The sequence below is a fragment of the Mastigoproctus giganteus genome, chromosome 4 (assembly GCF_048544385.1).
Source record: "Mastigoproctus giganteus isolate SK-2022 chromosome 4, ASM4854438v1, whole genome shotgun sequence".
NCBI classification, from domain to species: Eukaryota; Metazoa; Arthropoda; class Arachnida; order Uropygi; family Thelyphonidae; genus Mastigoproctus; species Mastigoproctus giganteus.
In genome coordinates this window covers 236,148,065-236,171,100 of record NC_143578.1, presented here as the reverse complement: position 1 = coordinate 236,171,100, position 23,036 = coordinate 236,148,065, and the positions used below count along the sequence as shown (strand labels likewise).

The following is a 23,036-nucleotide window of genomic DNA, read 5'->3' as shown; positions in this document are numbered from 1 at the left end:
TCACTAAAGAACCATTTTAATGTTGGAGACCAAACCATACGCGACATTGTAAAAAATAAAGGAAAGCTATTCAATTTAAAATCGACATCATAAAAAATAAAGGGAAGCATCGTATTAGACACGCGAGTAGTATGTGTTAAGTTTTTTTATTTTTTTTCCGTGGTTAACCGTGGGTAACTGAATCAATGGATGCCGAATCAGCAGATACGGTAGCACAACTGTATATATATATAATAAGTAAGTAAATAAAGTTGTAGAGATAAGAGAAGTAAGTAAAAAGTGAGAAAGAAGAAAGAAAAAATAAAAGAAGGGAAAAAAAAAATAATAATATGTATATAAGGAAATATAATACCTCCGTTAAGTCAATATTATATTACACAAAATATATACATAATTATATTGTCATATATCACACAATTCTGGTGTTGTTTTCAAGTGTCAACCACCAGAATTGCCTGACAAGACGACAATATAGTGTCCTCTGTTTCTAACATAAAGTACATGCCATGGCAATATATATAATTACATCAAAATATAGTATTGGAGGGGAACAAAAATGAGACATAACGTATAATTAAAGCTATGGGGGGTGATATATAGACAGCCAGCATGTAATTTAATTTAAGTCAATTTTATAGCATTAGTAGAGGCAAACAATGCAAGAAAGCAAGCTTATGCAGCATCAGCCAAAAAAAAAAAAAAAAACCGCTCCCATTTCACCCCTCCGTTCGTTCCAAATACCTGTCCAGCTCAGCCTTAAATTTATTTAGGCTATCAACTACCAACTGTAATTATAATTAAACAATTACAAAATTCACAAAATAAGGATATTGCCACACCAAATCGGCCTCTCGTCAGGTGTCAACAGCCAGGATTGCAAACAAAATAACAATATTTGTCTTCAATTCTGATGTAATTTCCAGTTTTTAATTTCTCGTCTTCATAGTGTCAACTGTAAAGCTCACAAGCCGTTTTCAAAAAAAAAAAAAACCCTTTTAATCCTTGTAAAAATTCCATTTATTTTGTAACAAAATTTTATTTTCATTTTTATTTATGTTTATGCTTTTTACCCTTTGGCTTGAGGTTTACATCAGAAATGAAGATGTGTTGCTATTCAGTTTGCTTTTTTTTTTTTTTGGTAGTTGTTGCCACATAGGCTTCTTTGACCACAATGCGCCTCCCAAGGTTTTTGCAGTACTTTGATCCAAGCCCGAGGCGGGAATTGAACCCGCGACCTTTGGGTTGCCAGGCAGGCACTTTACCCACCCGGCTAGCCCGGTTGACATTCTGTTTGCAATCTGCCATCAACACCTGACGAGAGGCCGGTTTTGTAAGGTTATTTTGTAATTATTTTATCAATTTTGTAATTATTCATCTCTTATTATGCATATTTTTTGTTACCTTCTATCCCTCAACTATCACTCTCTATCTCCCTCATTTTTTTTCCCTCTCACTTTATTGGCCGTGCTCTGCATAGATTTGGCATTTGCTGCCTTTGACTGCAGTAGACTACTTCCCCATTTTTCTGTCATCTTTTTTTTTTTTCAGTTTTATTATATATATATATATATATATATATATATATATATATATATATATATATATATATATATATATATATATATATAAGGATTCCACATCTGTATGCAATATGCAAGATGCAACCTAACCATTGCCTTATAGAAAAGTATAATCACCTCTTTAGTCCCTGTTGTACATCACTGACAGAATCCCATGCGCTCCCTCCTAGCAACCTGTCTGCACTGTTTAGAGAACTTCATTTTTCAAACTGTATGATTACAACTAGTGTTTTTGCACTCTGCTATTTTGAGTATTGTAACACCCAACTGGTGTATTATTCTGTGGTTACTGATACCCAAATGCATACCTTACATTTATCAACATTAAACCTCAACTGCCACTTCTCAGCCCCCTGCCTAATTTCTCTGTCTTGTTCCAGTAGCATACTCTAATTCTTGCCATTAACCACCACAGCCAACTTTTGTATCATCAGCAAGCAGGGGTCTAGCACTGAACCCTGAGGGACAAGCTGACAGGTCTGTAATTTTGCCCTTTGATCCCTTAGTGAATAGGAGAGGCATCTGCATCTCCAATCCATAGGTACCTCCTCTAAATCCAAAGATACTTTCATAATTATGGCTAAAGGTTTTCTTACCTCTTTTGCTGCTTCTTTTAATATAATAAGTAGGTAGTTTGAATAATAATATAATATAATATAATATAAAGTAGGTAGTCTGAATATATTTAAGAATTAGACATATCATTTGATGGTATGGACAGATGAGGCAGATGTGTTTTTTTTTTTGGGGGGGGGGGGGGTGATGCTGTATAAGCTTCCTTCCTTGCATCATTTGCCAGTACTAAATTTGCTACTAAAATTGATGATAAGGGACTTCAATTCACTCATGCCACAGTATCTTAAGAAATCTTATCTGAGTTTCAGCAGGAAGGGAAAAACCTCACTCCAAAATGGACTTTACAGAAACTTTTAAGAACACTTCAGAAATAACTAACAGTTATAAAGTAACCAGATTGTATATACTGAGATGCACAAATAAAAGCAAGCAGAAAATTCAAATTTTTGCAAAATGTGTAATTTTAAAATTTTGTTTAATTATCAACAGAGAGAATAAAAAATACTCAGTTACACAACAATAAATCAATGCAAGCTTATACAAATAAAAAATATATATCATGTCTGATTTTCTAGCAGATTCTGAAAAATGCAACTTAAACAGCAACTTAGTATTTAGTAAACATGTACTAGGAGAAAAAGAAAAAGGAAAGAAATTAAGAATTTTTTTTAGGACGTTATGTGGTTGTTTTTCATTAAGGTTATTATTATATTTAATACCACTCTTAACACCATGTGGAATTAATAATATAGTTTATTAAGCTATTCGCCTAAACTACTATACATTAAGGTAATGTTTCAGGATCTTACCAATACCCATCATCAGACCGTGCTGCTGACAGACTCATCAGGTTTCTGAGAGCATCGACAAGAGGAGTCTGTTAGCAGCACAGTCTGATGATAGGTATCAGTAAGATACCTGTAACATTACCTTAATGTATAGTACTTTAGGCGAATAGCTTAATAAACTATATTATTAATTTCATTTGGCGTAAGAATTTTTGGTAAATTTGAAGTCAATTAATAAATGGTTACCAATGAAAAAAATTATAATAATTTCTATAAAACAAATCTTGTTGAATGAAAATATTATTAAGAAGATCGGAATCTGAAATTAATATAACATGCTCAGAGGGCATTCTCTGTTAATAAATTGCTATATCCCTTCATATATTATAGAGGTTGTTCAAATAAAACAGAAACATAAACAAAGGTGATTACAATTACACAGATGCCCTGCACACACAATAGTTCTGTAGATGCATACATTAGTAAATAAATAAACAAATTTCCATTTATTCTCTAGATGGCTGAGGTCCAGAAGAAGTTTACATATTCACTATGATTGCATACATATTGAATTATTTAGAGCAGCCAGATTTTTGCAATTTTTTTGTGAAATGTACAGACTCAAATCTGAAACTGCCTTACTTGTGCCCATGCACTGGACCACAGCTGGGATAGCATAATGTGTGGAGCACCAATGTAAAACAAAATTACAATAGAATTACTGAATTCTGTTTAACCTTTTTTTGTCTATCTGACAAAAAAAAAAAAGAAAAAAGGAACATCAGTCAAAAGTTATTCTATAGGTTTTTACTGAAAAACCTTGTACTGTCGTTTATCAATGAAAGCACTATAAGCTAAATAATATTTATGTTTTACAGTTAACTGAATAAAGTATTTATAATTGTTAATTTTCATAATAATAAAGAACTTGATGAGACACCTTGTATTTTTTAGTTTGCAATATCCCCTAATTTTTCCATGAAGCATAAACTATGAAATTTTTGAAACTTCATGCACATATAATAAGTTTATGTAAGGTTACATTAATTTTCATATTAGTTAATAATTGTGCATTTAACTATTATTATTATATATATTGTTATTTTGAATTATAATTTCTTCGCATAATTCAAATACCATTATGTGCAAAGTACTGTTTGCAATTAAAGGATTAATGCTCATTACTTTATAAATCCTTTCTGATTGTCACTTATTCAAGATTTGTATAATTTTCTGCACACTCTACAATAGCTAAGTACACTTCAACCTACTCTGAGCGCATCACTTGGACCATCAACACCAGGCCGGCCATTAACTAGAGATGTATGGATCTGCAACAACAAAAACTCTTAGTAAATACAGATTTGCTATTTCCAATGATTTAATAAAAACTCAAATAAAAACTATTTATTTTTATAACTCTTTTATATGTAAAAAAAACAAGCCTGCTTAAAATAAGGCACTCCATATTACTCAATGTAAAACTCCTGCTCACTAATCATGAAGGATAAATTACAACCTTAAATCAAAATCATGCAATAAAGTACAGTAAAACCTTAATCTAACAGAATGTATGGGAGAAGTGCAATATTCCTGTCTCTTAAATACAACTGTCCATTAAACTTGAAAGAAATACATTGTCTCCAAAGTAACCAGAGCGTTATTATGAAAAAAATATATATATACTGTATATTAAATTTCATAATACTGTACTTTACTGCATTTACCAGATGTGTGAAGTACACCTTGAAATTTTGTGTTGTCACATAGTGGCAGTGAAAACTCCTACTAAAGCTCATTCTGAACCTGAAGAGCCCTTGAGAACTACCCTTACTGAAAAACAGAAGAATACTTGTTGAACAAAGTATACTTATTGAACAACAGAAGAATACTCGTTGAACAACAAAAGAAAGTGATTAAGAACCTGAGATATTACTTCCAAGAAAACACAGTGCAAATCTACCAAACCGTAAGGAAGACAGACAATCAGCACACCACTCAACCTCAACAAGGAGATCCCACTCACAAATACAGAAGAAACAAAGGCAGAAAGACAGGCAAAGAAGGCACTGCAAACACTACATGATTTCCATCAAGACTACATAGATAAGATGACTTTTGGTGCATGGCTCACAAGTGGGAGGCTCTCTCTTCTCTGAAACCGAAGGATTTGTGTTCACCATCCAAGACCAGGTAATCAACCCCAGGTACAACTCCAGGAAATACGTCACTAAAGACCCCAGAGTGACAGATGACACAAATTTGACTGGCACCAGAAACAATCCAGCAAATCACAGGATACAGGGTGATCACCTAGATGGAGTACACTAGTAAACACAATCATGTCACCAGGATAATATATCAGAAGTAGTGCAAAAACAGCAATCAAATAGTGACCAGTTGATCAAAGAAAGTGTACTGTATTACTACACATGGGAAACAGCAACCCCAGAGCAACGTATCAACTCTGTGGTACTACACTGACAGTGGTAGAGAATGAAAGGGACCTGGGGGTGGTTGTGCAGGCAGATATGAAGTTCTCTGAGCAGTGCAGATGGGCTGCAAGAGTAGCTCATGGTGTACTGTCAATGATATATAGGAATTTTTCTAGCAGGGATAAGGAGGTGATTATTCCCTTGTATAAGGCAATGGTCAGGCCACACACCTTGAGTACTGTATACAGGTCTGGAGGCCTCATTTCAAGAAGGATGTAGAGCTGCTGGAACGAGTACAGAGAAGGGCAACAAGATTAGTGAATGGAACAAAGGGGTGCTCTTATGAAGAAAGGCTTAAGTTTTGCAAATTACAGTGTCTGGAGACTAGGCACCAGCGAGGTGATCTGATAGAGGTGTATAAAGCCTTGAATGGTTTGAGCATGCTCAATGCTGATGGGATTCTTCCTCTCGCTCAGAATAATCACCTGAGAGGGCATAAATTCAAATTGAGGAAAGACAGATGTAGGGTAGACGTGAGGAAATTTGCCTTTAGCCAGCGGGTGGTTGGTTGGTGGAACAGACTTCCATCCCTTGTCGTGGAAGTTGATAGCCTAAATAAGTTTAGGGCTCAGCTGGACAGGTATTTCGAACGAACAGAGGGATGAAGTGGAAGTGGTTTTTTTTTTTTTTTTTTGGCTGATGCTGCATATGCTTGCTTTCTTGCATCAAATGCCTCTACTAATGCTAATGCTAAAGTACAAACCGCAGGCCATACTAGAAACCCCTACTAACTATACTGGGACAAAATGATCTAGCACAACAGACCAGACCATAACCCTCATTGACAAAAAGGAAATGGCTACCTACTTAATCAACATAACAGTGCCCAACACCAGCATCCTCCAGAAAAACCTATGAGAAAAGTTCAGGAAGTACACAGACCTAAGACAGGAAATCAAAGAAATGAGGCATATAGAACAAGTAATGATCATCCCAATTGCTGTGTCAACCACTGGCACAGTGCCAAAGTTCTTCCATAAGAACCTAGCAGCAATATCCCCCCCATCCCACAGAGAACACTTACATGGAACTCCCGAATGCAATCCTCAACACCTGCAGGATGGTCAGAAAGTTCTTCAATCAACAGTAATAATAATAATAGTAACAGGACACAACCACTCCATGCACTTGGCACCAGTACCCATCACAAGAAGTAATAATAAAAATAAATAAGCAAAATAAACCGTGAACATTTGCACGATCAAATTTGGTTGTCAAATTGTTAATTAAAATAAACATATTTCTGTAATATTAACTTACCTCTCCATTTTCAAGTGGATTTAACTTAGAATAATACGATGTGCATATGACTTCATCATCACTTCTATATCGAGGTTTTCCTATGGTAGGACGAATACCATAGATTTCCCAACATTCAGAATCACTGACTGCATAATACTGCCATGGATTGTACTTAATTCCATCAGTTGAATGTTCTAGAATCCAGTTGCCAGGGCGAGGAGATATAGCAGCCTTTACTATGACATATGCTATTTGAAAAATCTGAAATGAGTAAAAAATGCATATATGAATATAAGGTATATATGTGCATGATTACCATATACATACATACTATATACACAAATGTGTGAATATAATAGTTTCATGACAGATCCTGTTAAACTGAATGTACAGGCATTCCAGCTTATTAAAATATCCCTGGCTGGTGGATTGTGAAAATGGGAGAGTTTGATGCTGTAATAAATTTTAAAAACAGTGTAATACTTGCTTCCTTTATCTGAAGATGTTAAGTATTTAATTTTAAAGTTATTATATAATTGATTCCTGCAGATTGTGAATGGATACTCCATCCCAGCATTAAGCCATCTAAGGCTCAGAAATTTTAAGGTATGTTTGAGGGGATGACAAAATCACAAGCGTGGATGTTTCTCGCTAATCCTTGTTCGGTATGTGTTATGCGTTTGCCATGGAAGGTTTCGTCGTTTGTTTTTAATTTATATGCTTTTAAAATTGAATAAATTTATCAATTTATAAATTGATATGCTAACAAAATTGATAAATCTACCATTCTGCAGTGTAAAACAGACTTTTTCGAGTGTGTTAACGGAAGAAAGTGACTTTATTTGGACAAGTTCTTTCTAACCCATACAAAAATATGGCTACGAATAACAAGGGAAATGTGAATGTGAAATTATCAAAGAAGGTGATCACATTGGCGAAAAAAATTGAGTTATTAGAAAAAATTTCTAATGGTGAAAGTGCCTTCTCAGTGGCAAAACATTATAAAATCAATGATTCAACGGTACGATCAATCAAGAAATTGGAAGAAAAAAAAATCAGCCATAGTGTCCGTAAAAATGCGCTAAGTGCTTCAAAAATTTGCTCTGTAACTCGTGATGTTAAATTAGAAAAAAATGGAAAAGCTTTAAATCTGTGGATAGAAGACCGAACTCAAAATAAAATTCCGTTAAGTTCCCTCATCATTCGTGAAAAGGCAAAACACCTTTATCAACACTTAAGCGAAATGGGTTATAGCACTGGCGGATAAGTTATTTTAGTTAGCAAAGGCGCTGGTTTGAAAGATTTGTATTACATTATTATTAAATGTAATAAATATTACATTTAATATTAAAGTGTTTCTAATTTTCATTTCGATGCCATATGCTTGCATTTCACTATGTACTGTCTATGTACATAGTCATATTATGAAGGTACCTATAATACATACATAGACAAAATTTTAGACTAGTTTTTTTTTATATATTTCATACTTTGGAACGGAACCCCTTTATTACTATGGGAGCCATAACTCAGTATTCGCGTTTTCAGTATTCGCGGCATTTCTCAGGAACGTAACGCCCGCGAATAGCGGGGGTTTACTGTACTTTACATTTGTCAATGTTAAACTTCATTTGCCACCTCTCCGCCCATCTGCTCAACCTTTCCAGATCCTGTTGCAGCAGCATAGCGTCAGTAGTGTCCTTAACAGCCCTGCCAACCTTTGTATCATCTGAAAACTTGGACATTAAGCTTGATATACCATCATCAATATCATTTATAAATACAGAAAACAATAATGGACCCAACACTGAACCCTAATAATATTAGTCCACTAATAATATTAGTCCACGATGAGCAGTGTCTATTGATTACCACTCTCTGTCTTCTCCCCCTCAACCATCCCTTTATCCATAGCACCAATTTGCCTCCAATGCCACACTGCTCCAATTTGTGCAGCAGTCTTCCATGTGCAACAGTATCAAAAGTCTTTCTAAGATCCAAATATATAATATCAAAGTTATTCCCTGCATCCATTTCTTTTGTGACTGCATCATAGTATCCAATCAAATTTGTCAGGCAAGACTTTCCCTTAACAAAACCATGGTGTGTCCGAGCTATAACTGAAGTCTTGTCTAGATGATCCTGCAGTGCTTCTTTAACCAGTGCCTCCATTAATTTCCTGGAACAGAAGGTAAACTCACAGGTCTATAATTACTTGTGTCAGCCTTTGCTCCTCCTTTGTGAATTGGGGTCACATTTGCACATCTCCAGTCTATGGATACCTCCCCTGAGTCCAAGGAAGCTCTCATAATTATGGCTAAGGGTTTGCTTACTTCCTTTGCTGCCTCCTTTAATATAACTGAATAGATCCCATCCACTCCAGGTGCCTCTCTTGTGTTTATCTTCAACAATTTCTCCTCCACTTTACTCTCAGTTATTACAAGATTATCTCGCGTACTGCCAGAGCTGAATACACCTCTGCCATTCCCCTCGCTGAATAACTCCTCATGTGTGAACGTTGATGCAAAATATTCATTTAGTTTGTTAGCTACATGAGCAGAAGCATCAACAGTTGAACCATTGATATAAAGTGGACCAATCTGATTCATCCCCTTCCTTCTAGAGTTTAGATAAGTAAAGAACTCTTTGCTGTTTTTCTTTGTATCCTTTGCCAAAGATTTCTCGTAATCTGCCTTCACCTGCCTAACCTCCTTTGTAAGTTGGTTACAGACCAGCTTATATCTATTATAGGCTTCTGTGTCACATGTTAATTTATATGTATCCCATGCATTTTTCTTCTCTGCCATATGTCTCATTAGTACATCTGACATCCATTTAGGCCTTAACCTTGAACAATATTTCTTAGTTGGTATAAAGCCTAGTAGCTTCCAAGATAAGTTCTTTGAATACTTCTCATTTTGAATTTGCTGTTGGTAACATCATCAGTTGGTCCCACTGTATAGAATTTAAATACTGTCTCAGACCATTGTAGTCACCTTTCCGAAAGCAAAAACACTTCCCTTTGCCCCTTGATGGTAGTTATCTCTTTGAGTAAATCCCACTTCAACACACTGTGATTCCTTTATCTGCAGATTCCTAATGCATGAAGAATCACTATTGATAATCAGATCAAGAGTATTACTCCCTCTAGTTGCCTCCCGAACATGCTGATGTAGAAAACAATCATCCAATAAATCCACAAAAGCCTTGCTAGTATGTGAGTGACCAACCCACAAATTCCAGTCAATATCTGGGAAAATTAAAATCCCCCATTATAAGATTTACTGGCCCACTCTATTTCCCTGTACAGTTTCTTATTATACTCATCAGAATCATTAGGCCTATAGCACACTCCTACTATCAATTTTGATCTCCCAGTGCTTATGTCACACCAAATTGACCAAATTGACACTGCACTGTCCAGCTATGTCAACTGGCTTCACTTCCTTGGATTTTATGTGTTTCTTAACTAATAGCATAATCCCTCCCGCCTTCCTATCCTGTCTATCCTTTCTGTACACATTGTACTCCCCAAATTCCAGTTCTACATTCCTTATATCTGTGTGACACCACGTCTCTGATATCCCAACAATATCTGCCTTTAATGTTTTTAGCAATACCTCAAATTCATCAAATTTATTTACCAAACTCCCAGCATTGGTGTACACGAAAGTATACATGCACCTGTTCCTATTCTTAGCTACCCTAACACAACCCATGTGTTTACTTATACCACAATGACTCCCAGCAGTCTCTGAAATATCCTGCATCTTTTTTTCCAGGCTGCTGCTCATTCCAATAGAAGCAGTGCAAGAATCACTTTCACCTCTGCCAGTGGCTACTGTTAATCTATTAGTCCTAGGACTGCTATTAGTCCTAGCAGTTTTCCGACCCATCTAACACTGCCTCGATAGCATCAGCAAATATTCTTGCACCCTTTCTATTTAAGTGTATCCCATCCCTGTAGAAGCAGTCTCTCCTGTTAACAAGTACAGACCAGGCTGAAAAAAATTCTACCCCTTGAGCCTTGCACAATCTTTCCAGGGCCGAATTGATCAACAAGGCTCTCATCACGTACTCCCTCCTATCCTGGGCAGAATTGCAGACATTTTCAAATTCAACCCTAATTCACGGCTTTTTTTCAACAGTGACCTGTACTTGTTAAGTAATTCTGCCGGTCTCCTACTCTTAATATTATTAGTGCCAACGTGTACAACTATATCACCTTTTGTGCCCTTAAAAGATGATATCTGCTCTACAACATTATCAACCTTTGCCTCTGGCAACCATACCCTGGTCCTGTTCCACCTATCCTTTTTACAAAGCATGTTCCACATTTCCCTGACAATAGAGTCACCAACAACTACTAGTTCCTGTAGGACCAGCACATTCTGCCTTGGGGGTTGCCGCTGTGTTGCGTGATGACCAAGTGCAAGCTCTGTCGTTGATGTGGGCAGCTGAGAGCTTGATGGGCCCCTCAATTTAGATCCTTCGAGGGCATCCACCCTGTCCTTCAAGCTCTCATATAGGCCCATAACAACGCTGAGTTCTCGCCTGATTTCCTTGCACTCCTTACATCGCACTCACACAAAGACATCCCCCGTGGCAATATCATGTCCCGTACCTGATTGCTCCAGAAACATCATGCAAGCAGTGCATTTTAAAAGGCTGTGATTCAGAGGGAAACTGCCCCCTCAGTTCTCTCCTGAGCCACAGCACTCCCATTAGCTTGAGCCTTTTTCTTTGCTGCTCTGGTCTGAGTCATGATTTCGATTTAATTTCAATAAAATTTCAATTTCAGTACAAAATTATAACCCTAAACTTGTACCCCAACACTATATATATTTTTCAGTATAGAGTATTATCTACGAGTTCCATTTATATAACTTCCGTATGAAGTTATGTATTAATTAATTATGTTACGTTTGCAATCTAAGTCTTTATATGTATTTAGTTAAAAGCACAATTTAATTGACAATGAAATTTAACAAGATTAATAGATTTTACTGATTAATTGACAATATTATATTATATACTATACTATACTAAGCTTACGCTATCTAGTTTGGGATATAATGTGGTGTCATATAACAATGGCAACAAATACGAACAGTAAATCTACGGACACTTAAGTATTAATTAACTTCCAAATCTCGCTGTCTCAATTCAGAATAAACTAAGGATCCTGACTAGGTCTATAAACTACTTATAGAAAATAATTTGATGTAACAATTGGTCAATAAAGCAGCTGAATATAGCTAAAAAACTTGTTTTTAGATTTTTTTTTTTAGCATATTTTAGATTCTTTTTGTTTTTAAATATCTATTAGCCAATACCAAATTCTTCAGCAATTTCTTTTCCAGGAACACAATTTTCAAGTTGTTCTATCACTTTGGGCTTGTTAATGATAGTTAAAGTAACATGTTTTCTTTTTATTCCACTTTTCAAATCTCTAGAACCCATAATTGTATAAAATATGTATACTGTATACGTATAAAGAAGTATGCAAATGAAGCGATATAAGCAACAGCATCCATCTGACTCAGAGTCATCAAAATAATACTAAACAACACACAAGACAATGTACACACACACACACTCTCTCTCTCTCTCTCTCTCTCTCTCTCTCTCTCTCTCTCTCTCTCTCTCTCTGCGCAGTCAATCAGCATGCAGTGAGAGTTACTCATATGCCTTCCTAACTCCTGTGTATTCGATCCAGATTAGCGAGGGTTTATTGTGTGTGTGTGTGTGTGTATATATATATATATATATATATATATATCCAAGTATAACAAAGCAAATATTAAATGTTATAATAAATATAAATATTAAGTAGTCACATAACCAATTAATGCCATCTAGGACGATTAAACATTACATCGGTCTGTATGAATATGAGTTAAGTTAATAATGGTAAGAGTTTTTTTAAAAAAAATATGATATACTAGCTTATCAGGTAAACCTTAAACCATGGCGGGTACCCAACGTGACCTGGAAAAAATCAATCTATGCCATAAATTATAAACATATATAAAAATAAAAATACCATTAAAATGTTAGTTATGGCAATAAGATACATTGCAAGGGACTTTTTCGAGGGCTAACCCTTACAATGTATCAACCATAATTAACGAGCTATCCGTTTCTGTAGTCATCGTCCAGCATAACTATGTCCTAATATACGTAAAATAGTATTAAGTTAGAGCCAAATGTATAAATTTTGTAGTAGTTAGAGCCAAAAGTATAAAATTTGTAGTAAGTTAGAGCCAAATGGTAGTAATAAAATTTGTTAATTAATACCAAATTTAGCAGTAAACTGGCAAGATGACTGTTAGCCCGACGGATAGCCAAAATTTTAAATTAAATTAAAATTATAGAAAGAGCTATAATTATTGTTAGGCATATGTGCGTAGTAGATAGTAAATGCTGCCATGGTAGTCTAATCAAAATTAATAAAATAATAAAAATAATAACAGTGTGAGCTATAGCTAACAAAGGGGAACGGAAAAAGGTATAAGAATAGATATAGTACCTCAATCCCCCTCAAATACTCTAATAGTTCATGAGGTATGAAATGATAGGGATAAGAAAGTGAAAGTTAAACAGTAAAGAAAAAGCAAAATAATTAACATAGGATGTAATTTTATAGTAAGGTATCCTGGTTAGAATGATTTAAGATTAAAATTGGAATGCTTACCACCGTATGGCCAAGGTACTAGAAAACCACATGTATTGGCGCGTGTAGCATATATAACTACCGATCGCAGCCCCCCCCTAGGAAAAGTAATAGTTAAGTTAAGTGATAAAATAATTACATACAGCGCCCTCTGCTGTTATTTAATATACTGTATAGTATTACATATAGAAAAGCCGTCAAATAAGTATCTCTCTCGAAGTAATAATAGAAGTTTACAGAATAAGTTCCTACCCATGGAGCAAATATAGGTACAAGTTTTTAATGCGAGTAAGCTATATGTAACTTACTCCATGGGCAGTGCCTACTATTTACATAATTACATAACCAACGAAATTTATCTAAGCCAAAGAAACACCTACGAAAATTTAACAAAGGCTGTGTTTTATTAGCGCCTGTTTAGGACTTTATCTATAATACTCTGTGCGTTAAGGTTATAATTCCCCTTGTTGTTTGCTATCAATATAGCTCTATACATATATCTTGTAATTATGTGGTGTGGGAAGTAATTTTCTAAAAGCTTGGATCTGAATTCAATGAGTGTATCTATAATATAATCTGTCTGGTTACATATGCGTATTCTTCTGATGCTTTGCGCGATTAGGGTATTGCGATGTATCCTTTTTGAGATATTCGAGATATTTAATTTAAAATTTTGGCTATCCGTCGGGCTAACAGTCATCTTGCCAGTTTACTGCTAAATTTGGTATTAATTAACAAATTTTATTACTACCATTTGGCTCTAACTTACTACAAATTTTATACTTTTGGCTCTAACTACTACAAAATTTATACATTTGGCTCTAACTTAATACTATTTTACGTATATTAGGACATAGTTATGCTGGACGATGACTACAGAAACGGATAGCTCGTTAATTATGGTTGATACATTGTAAGGGTTAGCCCTCGAAAAAGTCCCTTGCAATGTATCTTATTGCCATAACTAACATTTTAATGGTATTTTTATTTTTATATATGTTTATAATTTATGGCATAGATTGATTTTTTCCAGGTCACGTTGGGTACCCGCCATGGTTTAAGGTTTACCTGATAAGCTAGTATATCATATTTTTTTTTTTTAAAAAAACTCTTACCATTATTAACTTAACTCATATATATATATATATATATATATATATATATATAAAACTAGTTTGTCCTGGATGCAGAGTAGTTTCCTACTCAAGGATCCATTTAGCCTTTCTACAAAAAGCCATCTGGGATTTGCTTAGAAAGAAACATACAGTGGTTGTCAAAGGGGAGGTTCATTATGTCAAATACAATGCAAGGATCTCAGTGGAAATCAATCTTTCAGATTGGAGTGTCAGCAATTTTACCCATAAACACTACAAGTTGTGATGAAAAAGTTCAGTGACTGACTTTGCATATTGAAATTGCATTGTAGCATATTGCAGCTTGTTGCAACATTTCATTGACTCATCTAGATATAGTAATGCATGAATCACTAGTTCATCTGCAGTCAATCTCAATTAGAATGCTTTTGATAGAAGGTTTTTCTGTGTTTTATTCCATTTTAAATTAGCAATTTCACTGAATGGCAAATTTGCATCAGTTTTGTTTCAAATTAAAGAAAAGTACAATGGAAGTCGCAAAATGTTGCCAATAGCTTCTGGAGAAGATGCTATATGCTGTTCGAAAACGTTTCAGTGGTTCACAAAGTTTAAGGAGTCACATTTATGTGTCAAAGATGATCTTTGCAATCATCAACTTCAAAAGCCAATTATTCAATTGGCTGTGTTCATAATCTGATCAGGAGTGACTGACTGAGGTTAAACCTTTCTACCAAGGTGGTAGGGAAACTAGTATTTGTTATGGAGCAGGTCAATCAAATTTAACACAAGATTTGGAAATGCAACGTGCTTCAGCTAAGTCAGTGCCTTGAATTCTCACAGATTATCACAGAGAGTACAGAAAGATGTCTCACATGTCAGGATCTTCATCAACATGCTTCTCCAAGGTCCAAAAAAACAAGACAATCTCAATTAAATTTGAATATCATTAGCATCAGTAGTAGCAAATGATGCAAGGAAGCAAGCTTATACAACATCAGTTTGTTCCTACAGTCAATTACTCTCTGGCTGAAAACAAATTTTCAAGCATCTATCCTGCAGGCCACTCTTTACAATTTAAGCTTATTTCCCATTATGTATGTGTTAGCATTAGCATAGGCATACGATGCAAGAAGGCAAGCTTATACAGCATCAGCCAAAAAAAAAAAAAAAAAACCTTCCCATTTTACCCATCCATTCACTCCGAAGTTTTTGTTTAGTTTAGTTCAGCCTTGAATTTATTTAAGTTGTAACTTCCACAACAACAGATGGAAGTTTGTTCCAACTATCAACCACCTCCTGGCTAAAGACAAATTTCTGCATATCTATTCTACAACTGTCTTTCCTCAATTTGAATTTATTCCCCCTCAGGTGTGGAATCTGTGCAAGAGAAAGAATCCCATCAGTATTGAGCTTACTCAAATCATTCAAGGCTTTTAACACATAAATCAGATCACTTTGCAGGTGCCTAGTCTTCAGAAGCTGCAATTTCAGAACTTAAGCATTTCTTGGTAACAGCAACCCTTTGTTCCACTCACTAATCTTGCTGCCCTTCTCTGTACTCATTCCAGCAACTCTACATCTTTCCTAAAATGAGGTCTCCACACCTATAAGCAGTACCGAAGGTGTGGCTTGACCACTGCCTCATACATGGGGATAATCACCTTCTTATCCCTGCTAGCAAAATTCCTATATATATCATTGACAAGATTCCATGAGCTACTCTTGCAGCCTGTCTGCACTGCTCAGAAAACTTCGTACCTGGCTGCACAATTACCCCTAGGTCTTTTTCATTCTCCACTAACCTGAGTGTAGTACTGTACAGTTGCTATGTTACTCTGGGGTTACCGCTAATTCCCGTATGCAGCACTTTGCATTTGTCAATGTCAAACTTCAGTTGCCAACTCTCAGCCCATCTGCTCAACTTTTTCAGATCCTATTGCAGTAGGTACCATCCTTACTGTCATTAACAACCTTTCCACACTTTGTTATCTGCAAACTTGGATATTAAGTCTGATACATCATCAATATCACTGATAAATATAGAAAACACTAATGGGCCCTACATAGCCCCTGGGGGCCAACACTAATAACACTAGTCCACGAAGAACAGTGTCCATTGATTACCACTCTCTGTCTTCTCCAGGCGCCTCTGTAGCCAGGTGGGCAGGAGCAGCAGTGCATAGCACACACTTCTTGATTAGACTGAGGTTCGAGCCCGTGACCACCAAATACGGAGGATGTGGAAAGGTCAAGGAATGACCACCGCATATCCCCAGAGCAATATGGCCTTAGTTGCTAATGCTCCTAAAAAAAAACCAAACCAAACCAAACCAAATCTGTCTTCTCCAACTCAACCATCCCTCTATCCATAGCAGCAACTTGCCCTCAATACTGCTCCAACTTGTACAGTAGTACAAGTTGGAGCAGTATGAGCTTTTGATACTGTTCCATTTTGCAACAGTATCAAAAGCTTTCCTAAAATTCAAGTATATGATATCAAAATTATTTCACGCATCCAGTTCCTTTATGACCACTCTGTAGTATCTAATCAAATTGGTCAGACAAGACTTCTCCTTAACAAATCCATGCTGTGTCTGAACTGAACTCTTGTCTTGATGATCCTGCAGTGCTTCTTTAACCAGCAACTCCATTATTTTCCCAGGAACAGAAGTTAAACTAACAGGTCTATAATTACTCGTGTCACCTTTCGATCCTCCTTTGTGAATTGGGGATACATTTTCACATCTCCAGTCAGTGGTGATCTCCCCTGAGTCCAAGGATGCATTCATAATCATGGCTAAGGGCTTGCTTGCTTACTTCCTTAGCTGCCTCCTTTAATATAACTGAATAGATCCCATCCACCCCAGATGCCTTCCTTATATTTAACTTCAACAATTTCTCCTCCACTTTGCTCTCAATTATTACAAAATCATTTAACTCCTTCTTAGAGTTTTATAAGCTTCTGGCCTTCACTTCCCTACAGAATTCTTCATGTGTGAATGTAGATGAAAAATACTTGCTCAGACTGTCAGCTAGATGAGCAGAATCATCAATAATCAAACCATCAATATCAAGTGGACCAATCTGATTCATCCCCTTCCTTCTAGAGTTTACATAAGTAAAGAAATCTTTATTGTTTTTCTTTGCATCCTTTGCCAAAGATTTCTCATAATGCCTAACCTTCTTTGTGACTTGATTACAGACTATTTTATATCTACCATAGGCATCTGTGTCTCCTGATAATTTATATTCATCCCATGCATTTTTCTTCTCTGACACAAGTCTCAAAAGTTCATCTGACATCCGTTTAAGCATAAACCTTGAATAGTATTTCTTAGTTGGTATGAAAAGCCTAGTGGCTTCCAAGATTAATTCCTTGAATGCTTCCCATTTAGAATTTGCTGTTGGTAACATCATCAGTTGGTCTCATTGTATAAAATTTAAAAACAGTGTTATCCAACAAAGGGTAAGGATGCCATTAGCATTTAATTCACTAAATCCATTTAATGCTTTATCAATCCATTTAATACCATAATCAAATCTCCTTGCAGGTACCAAGTTTCCAAGTGCAGAAATTTGGAGAATTGAAACCTTTTATGGTAAGAGTATCCTTGACAAATCTGGTGCTTTTTTCTGCATGTGTTCCAAGAGGTCCACGTCCTGCTGAAAATGAGGCACTTAGCTGTATGCAGGACTCACCTGTTGCTAGGACATCCCTGGTGGACTGTACTAGCAATTTGTCTACACTGCTCAGAGAACTTCATGTTGACAGCATAATTACCTCCGGGACTTTTCATTTTCCACTACCCTTAGCTAGATGAGCTGGACAAGTTTGACAGCAATAATTACCTCCAGGACATTATTCCAACACATTATTCCAATTTCCACTTTTCATTTTCCACTACCCTTACTGTGATACTACAAAGTTGGTATGCTATTCTAGGATTACTGCTACCCATATGCAGTTTCTTGGATTTGTAAATGTTAAACCTCAATTGCCATTTTTCAACCCATTTGTCTAATATTTCTAGGTCTAGTAATAGTCGTTGATTCCTGCATTAACAACCCTTCCAACCTTTGTATCAGCTGCATATTTAGATTATAAATACTCAAATAAACACATTAATAAATAATGAAAACAGTAAGGGGTGCCAATTCCAAACCTTGAAAGACTACACTGATAAGATTAGCCCAAGAAGAGCAGTACTAATTATAACTAACCTCTGTCTTCTGCCACTCAACTATCCCTTTATCCATAGGAGTAACTTGCTCCTAATACTACATTATTCCAATTTTCACAACATGTGGAACAGTATCAAAAGCTTTATTGAAATAGAAATATATGATATCAAAATTATTTTTGTGCACCTGGTTCCTCTGTTACTGCATCATAGTAGCAAATCAGATTGGTCAGAGAAATCTATGCTGATATTTCCAATAACTCCATTCCTGTAAAAATAATCCTGCAATATTTCTTTAACCACTGACTCCATTATTTTCCCTGGAACAGAGATCAAGCTTATATGTCTATAATTACTCACATAGTCCTTTGATTCCCTTTGTGAATTGGAGAAATGGTTGCACATCTCCAATCTATAGGGGGGCCCTCCCCTCAATCCAAAGATGCTTTCATAATAATAGCCAAAGGTTCTTACCCTCTTTTGCTGCTTATTTTAATATAATTGAATACATATCATCAACTCCAGATGATTTGTTTACTTTTAGCTTCAACAATTTTTCTTCCACTTTCTTCGCAGTTATCACAAAATCATTTAGCCCCAAGTTATAACTTGGTGTAGTTCTAGTATTCCCATCTCTAAACACTTTTTTGTGGATGAATGTCAGTACAGACTATTTACTTTATCAACAAACTGAACAGGATCATCAATAGTTATGCTATTCATATCTAATAAGCCAATTTCATCTATCCCTTTCCTTCTAGTGTTAACACATGCAAAGAATTCTTTGCTTGTGTTAATTTGCACTTGCCTCATTAGTTCATCTGACATCCATATAGGTGATACCCTGAACAATATTTCTTAGATGGTAAGAAAAGCTTAGTAGCTTCTATGATTACTTTCCTGGATGCTCCCCATTTAGAATTTTCAGTTGGTAACATCACCAGTTGCTTCCACTGAAAGGAATTTAAAAACTAAGGGTCAATATAGTCATCACCTTTACAAAAGTAAAATCCTTCCCTTTACCCTTAACAGTAGTTATATTTTTAAGTAGATCTCATATCAATATAATGTGATCATTGCCATCTAGTGGTTTCATTATCTGGGGATTTCTAATGCATAAAGAGTCACTGCTGATAATCAGATCAAGAGTACTGCTTTCCACTATTACTTCTCTAACATACCATAAATCCAGGAAATTTCTGCTACTGCATGAGTGACCAATGCACAAGTTCCAGTCAATATCTGGAAAGTTAAAATCCCACATTATAAAATATCCAATCTACTAGCAGACTCTACCAGTCTGTATAGGCCTACAACAGCCGCAGACTCTCATTTTAATCCTCCCAGTCATACCAAAACTGACTCAACATTGCAGTGTATTGTTGTACTGACCACCCACATCAACTGAGCATATACTACCTTAGATTCTTCTTAACCAATGGCATAATTCTCTCCCCACTCCTGTCCTGTCTGTCCTTCCTGTATACATTGTATGCCCCATGTTTAAATCCGCATCCCTTATGCATGACTAGCACCGTGTTTCTGATATCCCTACAACGTCTGCATTTGATGATTCAACCAGTACTTCATTCATCAAATTTGTTTATTTACAACTAGTTGCATTAGTGTACAAGCAAATATACATGTATCTGTTTTCACTCTTGGTAACCTTAACACAGCCAATGTATTTGCTTCTTCCATGAGAGCGTCTAGCAGGATGTTCTCATGGGAGAAGCAAATACATTGGAGTTTACCTCTTGTAAACTCCATCTCACTTTCCAGGCTGCTATATGTCCCAATTTTTTTGACACACATAATGAACCCAATTGTTCATTATGAATTTGTCCCACAAATTAAACAGTGAACCAGTAATACTAAAAAAACTTTTCTATTGTAATTGTGTTATGTTGTTCAGAGAAAAAAGCCAGAAGAAAAGCAGACTTCAGGGAATTTGTACTTGCATCATGACATTACCTCTGCATACTCAGCACTTTCTGCAATACTCACCAGATTTGGCTCCCTGTAATTTTTTTTTTCTTTTGTTTGCCAAGCTTAAAGCCCCCATGGAATGTCACAGATTTGCAAAAACTGAAGAAATTATTCAGCACATGGCACAGGAACAATTAGCAATTCCAAAAGAAGCCTATCAGGAATGCTTCTCCAACGTGACAATGTATACATTGTCAAGAAGACTATAATTCCTTTTTTTCCCTTTCATGCATATAACCTTCTAAAAGAAGAAAATTACCAAAAATTTCTCTTAAGCTTTAAAATCAGCCTCTATTTATACATGTGTGCATTTTTACAATTTCAATGTGGTGTAATTTTCAAAAATTCTGATTTTCAGTTCATAAGTTTATTTTTTGTGATTTTTTTTTAACTTTAGATTATTACTTTATAATATTTTCATAACAAAGCTCCATATTACAATATGACTACATCAGTTAAATTAAATATCTTAACTACAAACTAGTGTGAGAGAGAAAAACAAATTAGTTTTCCATATTTTAAAATACTTCTTTCAATAACAAGAAGTATGATGATATTTATTAACATGATGACCATCATAAAAGATTTTCCATGTGATTAAAATTCAAAGATTTTAGTAAAATTAGCTTCCAGTTTGTTTAAACTGTGAGCTATTTACTTATATCAATTGTATAGCCAATTATAAATACATACCTGTCTGAGGTCCAATGTAATGGTAACCCATTCATATCGTTTACCATTTTGTAACGTAGGACTCTGCCACCATCTATTAGTTCCATCAATTGCATTACTAATAGGGTGCCTTTTCTCAGGATTCTTTGCATCACAAATACCACACTGCGGCTCTCTAAAATTTAAGACAAACAAAGCATGAAAGAACAAAAAGCATAAATATACCTTCCTGAATATGTATATTATAACACTAGAATAAAGCACAATTAAGCTCCAAGAATAAAATTTATTAATTTCTTTCACACTTCTAGAGTGAAAGAAATTAATCAAGTAACAGAAATTAAAAGTGAGTATAATAACACATTCATTTCGGATGGCTCTGATCTGAGCCATCTTGTTCTTGTCTTATCTACCTTTTTCTTGTCATATCTACCTTGTAAAACAACTCTGACCTTACATGGTCATACCAAAGTTTAAAGTGAATTTTTTTTTTACATTTTGGAGTAATAAATATCTAATTAAATGTAAGTTAATCAAGTCATAAAGGTGGTTAGGGAAGCTAAAGCAGATTAATAGAGATCTCTAGAAAAATAATGCAAAGGAAAGTAGAAAAGACTTCTTTACTTATAAACACTCAGCTAGAAGGAAAAGAATGAATCCCATTGGTCAGCTAGGTATGAATGCTATAACAGATGGTCATGCTCAGGTTGACACCAACTGAATGAGTATTTTGCATCTACATTCACACATGAGGAATTTTTTAGGAATGGGATGCCAGAAGTATACCAAATTAAAGAGAACTAAATGATTTTGTGATAACTGAGAGGAAAGGGAAAGAGAAATTGTCAAAGCTAAACATAAATAAAGCACTATCCAATTATATTAAGGGAGGCAGCAATGGAGGTAATAAAATCATTGGCCATAATTATGAGAGCAACTTTGGATTCAGGAGAAGTTCCCACAGACTGGAGATGTGTGAATGTATGTCCAACTCACAAAGGAGGATCAAAGGGTGTCGTGAATAATTACAGACCTGTTAACTTCTGTTCCAGGGAAAATAATGGAGTAAAAGAATGTAATGCAGAACTATCTAGACAAGAGTGCAGTTATAATTCAGCCACAGCATGGATTCATTAAGGGAAGACCTTGTCTTACCAATCTGATTGGATACAATGGTGCAGTAACAAAGGAACTGGATGCAAAAAAAAAATGTTGCTATTATATACTTAGATTTCAGAAAAGCTTTTGATACTGTTAAAGACTGTTGTACAAATTGAAGCATTGTGGCATTAAGGGCAAGTTACTGCTATGGGCATTGCTCTTCTAGGACTAATGTTATTAGCAGATTCCCCCAGGGTTCAGTGCTCAGCCAATTGTTGTTTTCTGTATTCATTAATGATACTGATGAAAGCACATCAGGCTTAATGTCTAAGTTTACAGATGATATGAAGGTTGGCAGGGTGGTGAATCACAGTAATCAGGGTATGCAACAGGATCTAGAAAAATTTAGCAGATGGGCTGAAAAGCGGCAATTGAAAAAGAAAGATACTGAATATGAATAGCAGTAATCCCAGATTACCATACCAACTGTGTGATGCCATATTCATGGTAGTGTAGAATGGAAGAGGCTGGTTGGTTGGGTTTTATTGGCGCATTAGCAACTAAGGCTATAATGCGCCAAAACCTTGTCATAAAAAAGTAAAACTTTCAGTGATCTAATGAATTAGGTCACTAAGTCAGGGT

General features: G+C 35.5%; 1 protein-coding gene across 5 annotated transcripts in view; it reads right to left on the bottom strand.

Moving 5' to 3' along the window:
• LOC150087516 (laminin subunit alpha lam-3-like) overlaps window positions 1–23,036 on the bottom strand; it is a 746,420-nt gene that overhangs the window by 548,917 nt on the left and 174,467 nt on the right. For all 5 annotated transcript variants that reach the window (XM_090371226.1, XM_090371225.1, XM_090371229.1 and 2 more), the window contains exons 3-5: window positions 21,315–21,468; window positions 6,700–6,942; window positions 4,216–4,275 (exon numbers count right to left, since the gene is read on the bottom strand). In XM_090371226.1, the coding sequence (XP_090227352.1) occupies window positions 4,216–4,275; window positions 6,700–6,942; window positions 21,315–21,468 (457 nt within the window). The remainder of the gene's footprint in view (window positions 1–4,215; window positions 4,276–6,699; window positions 6,943–21,314; window positions 21,469–23,036) is intronic.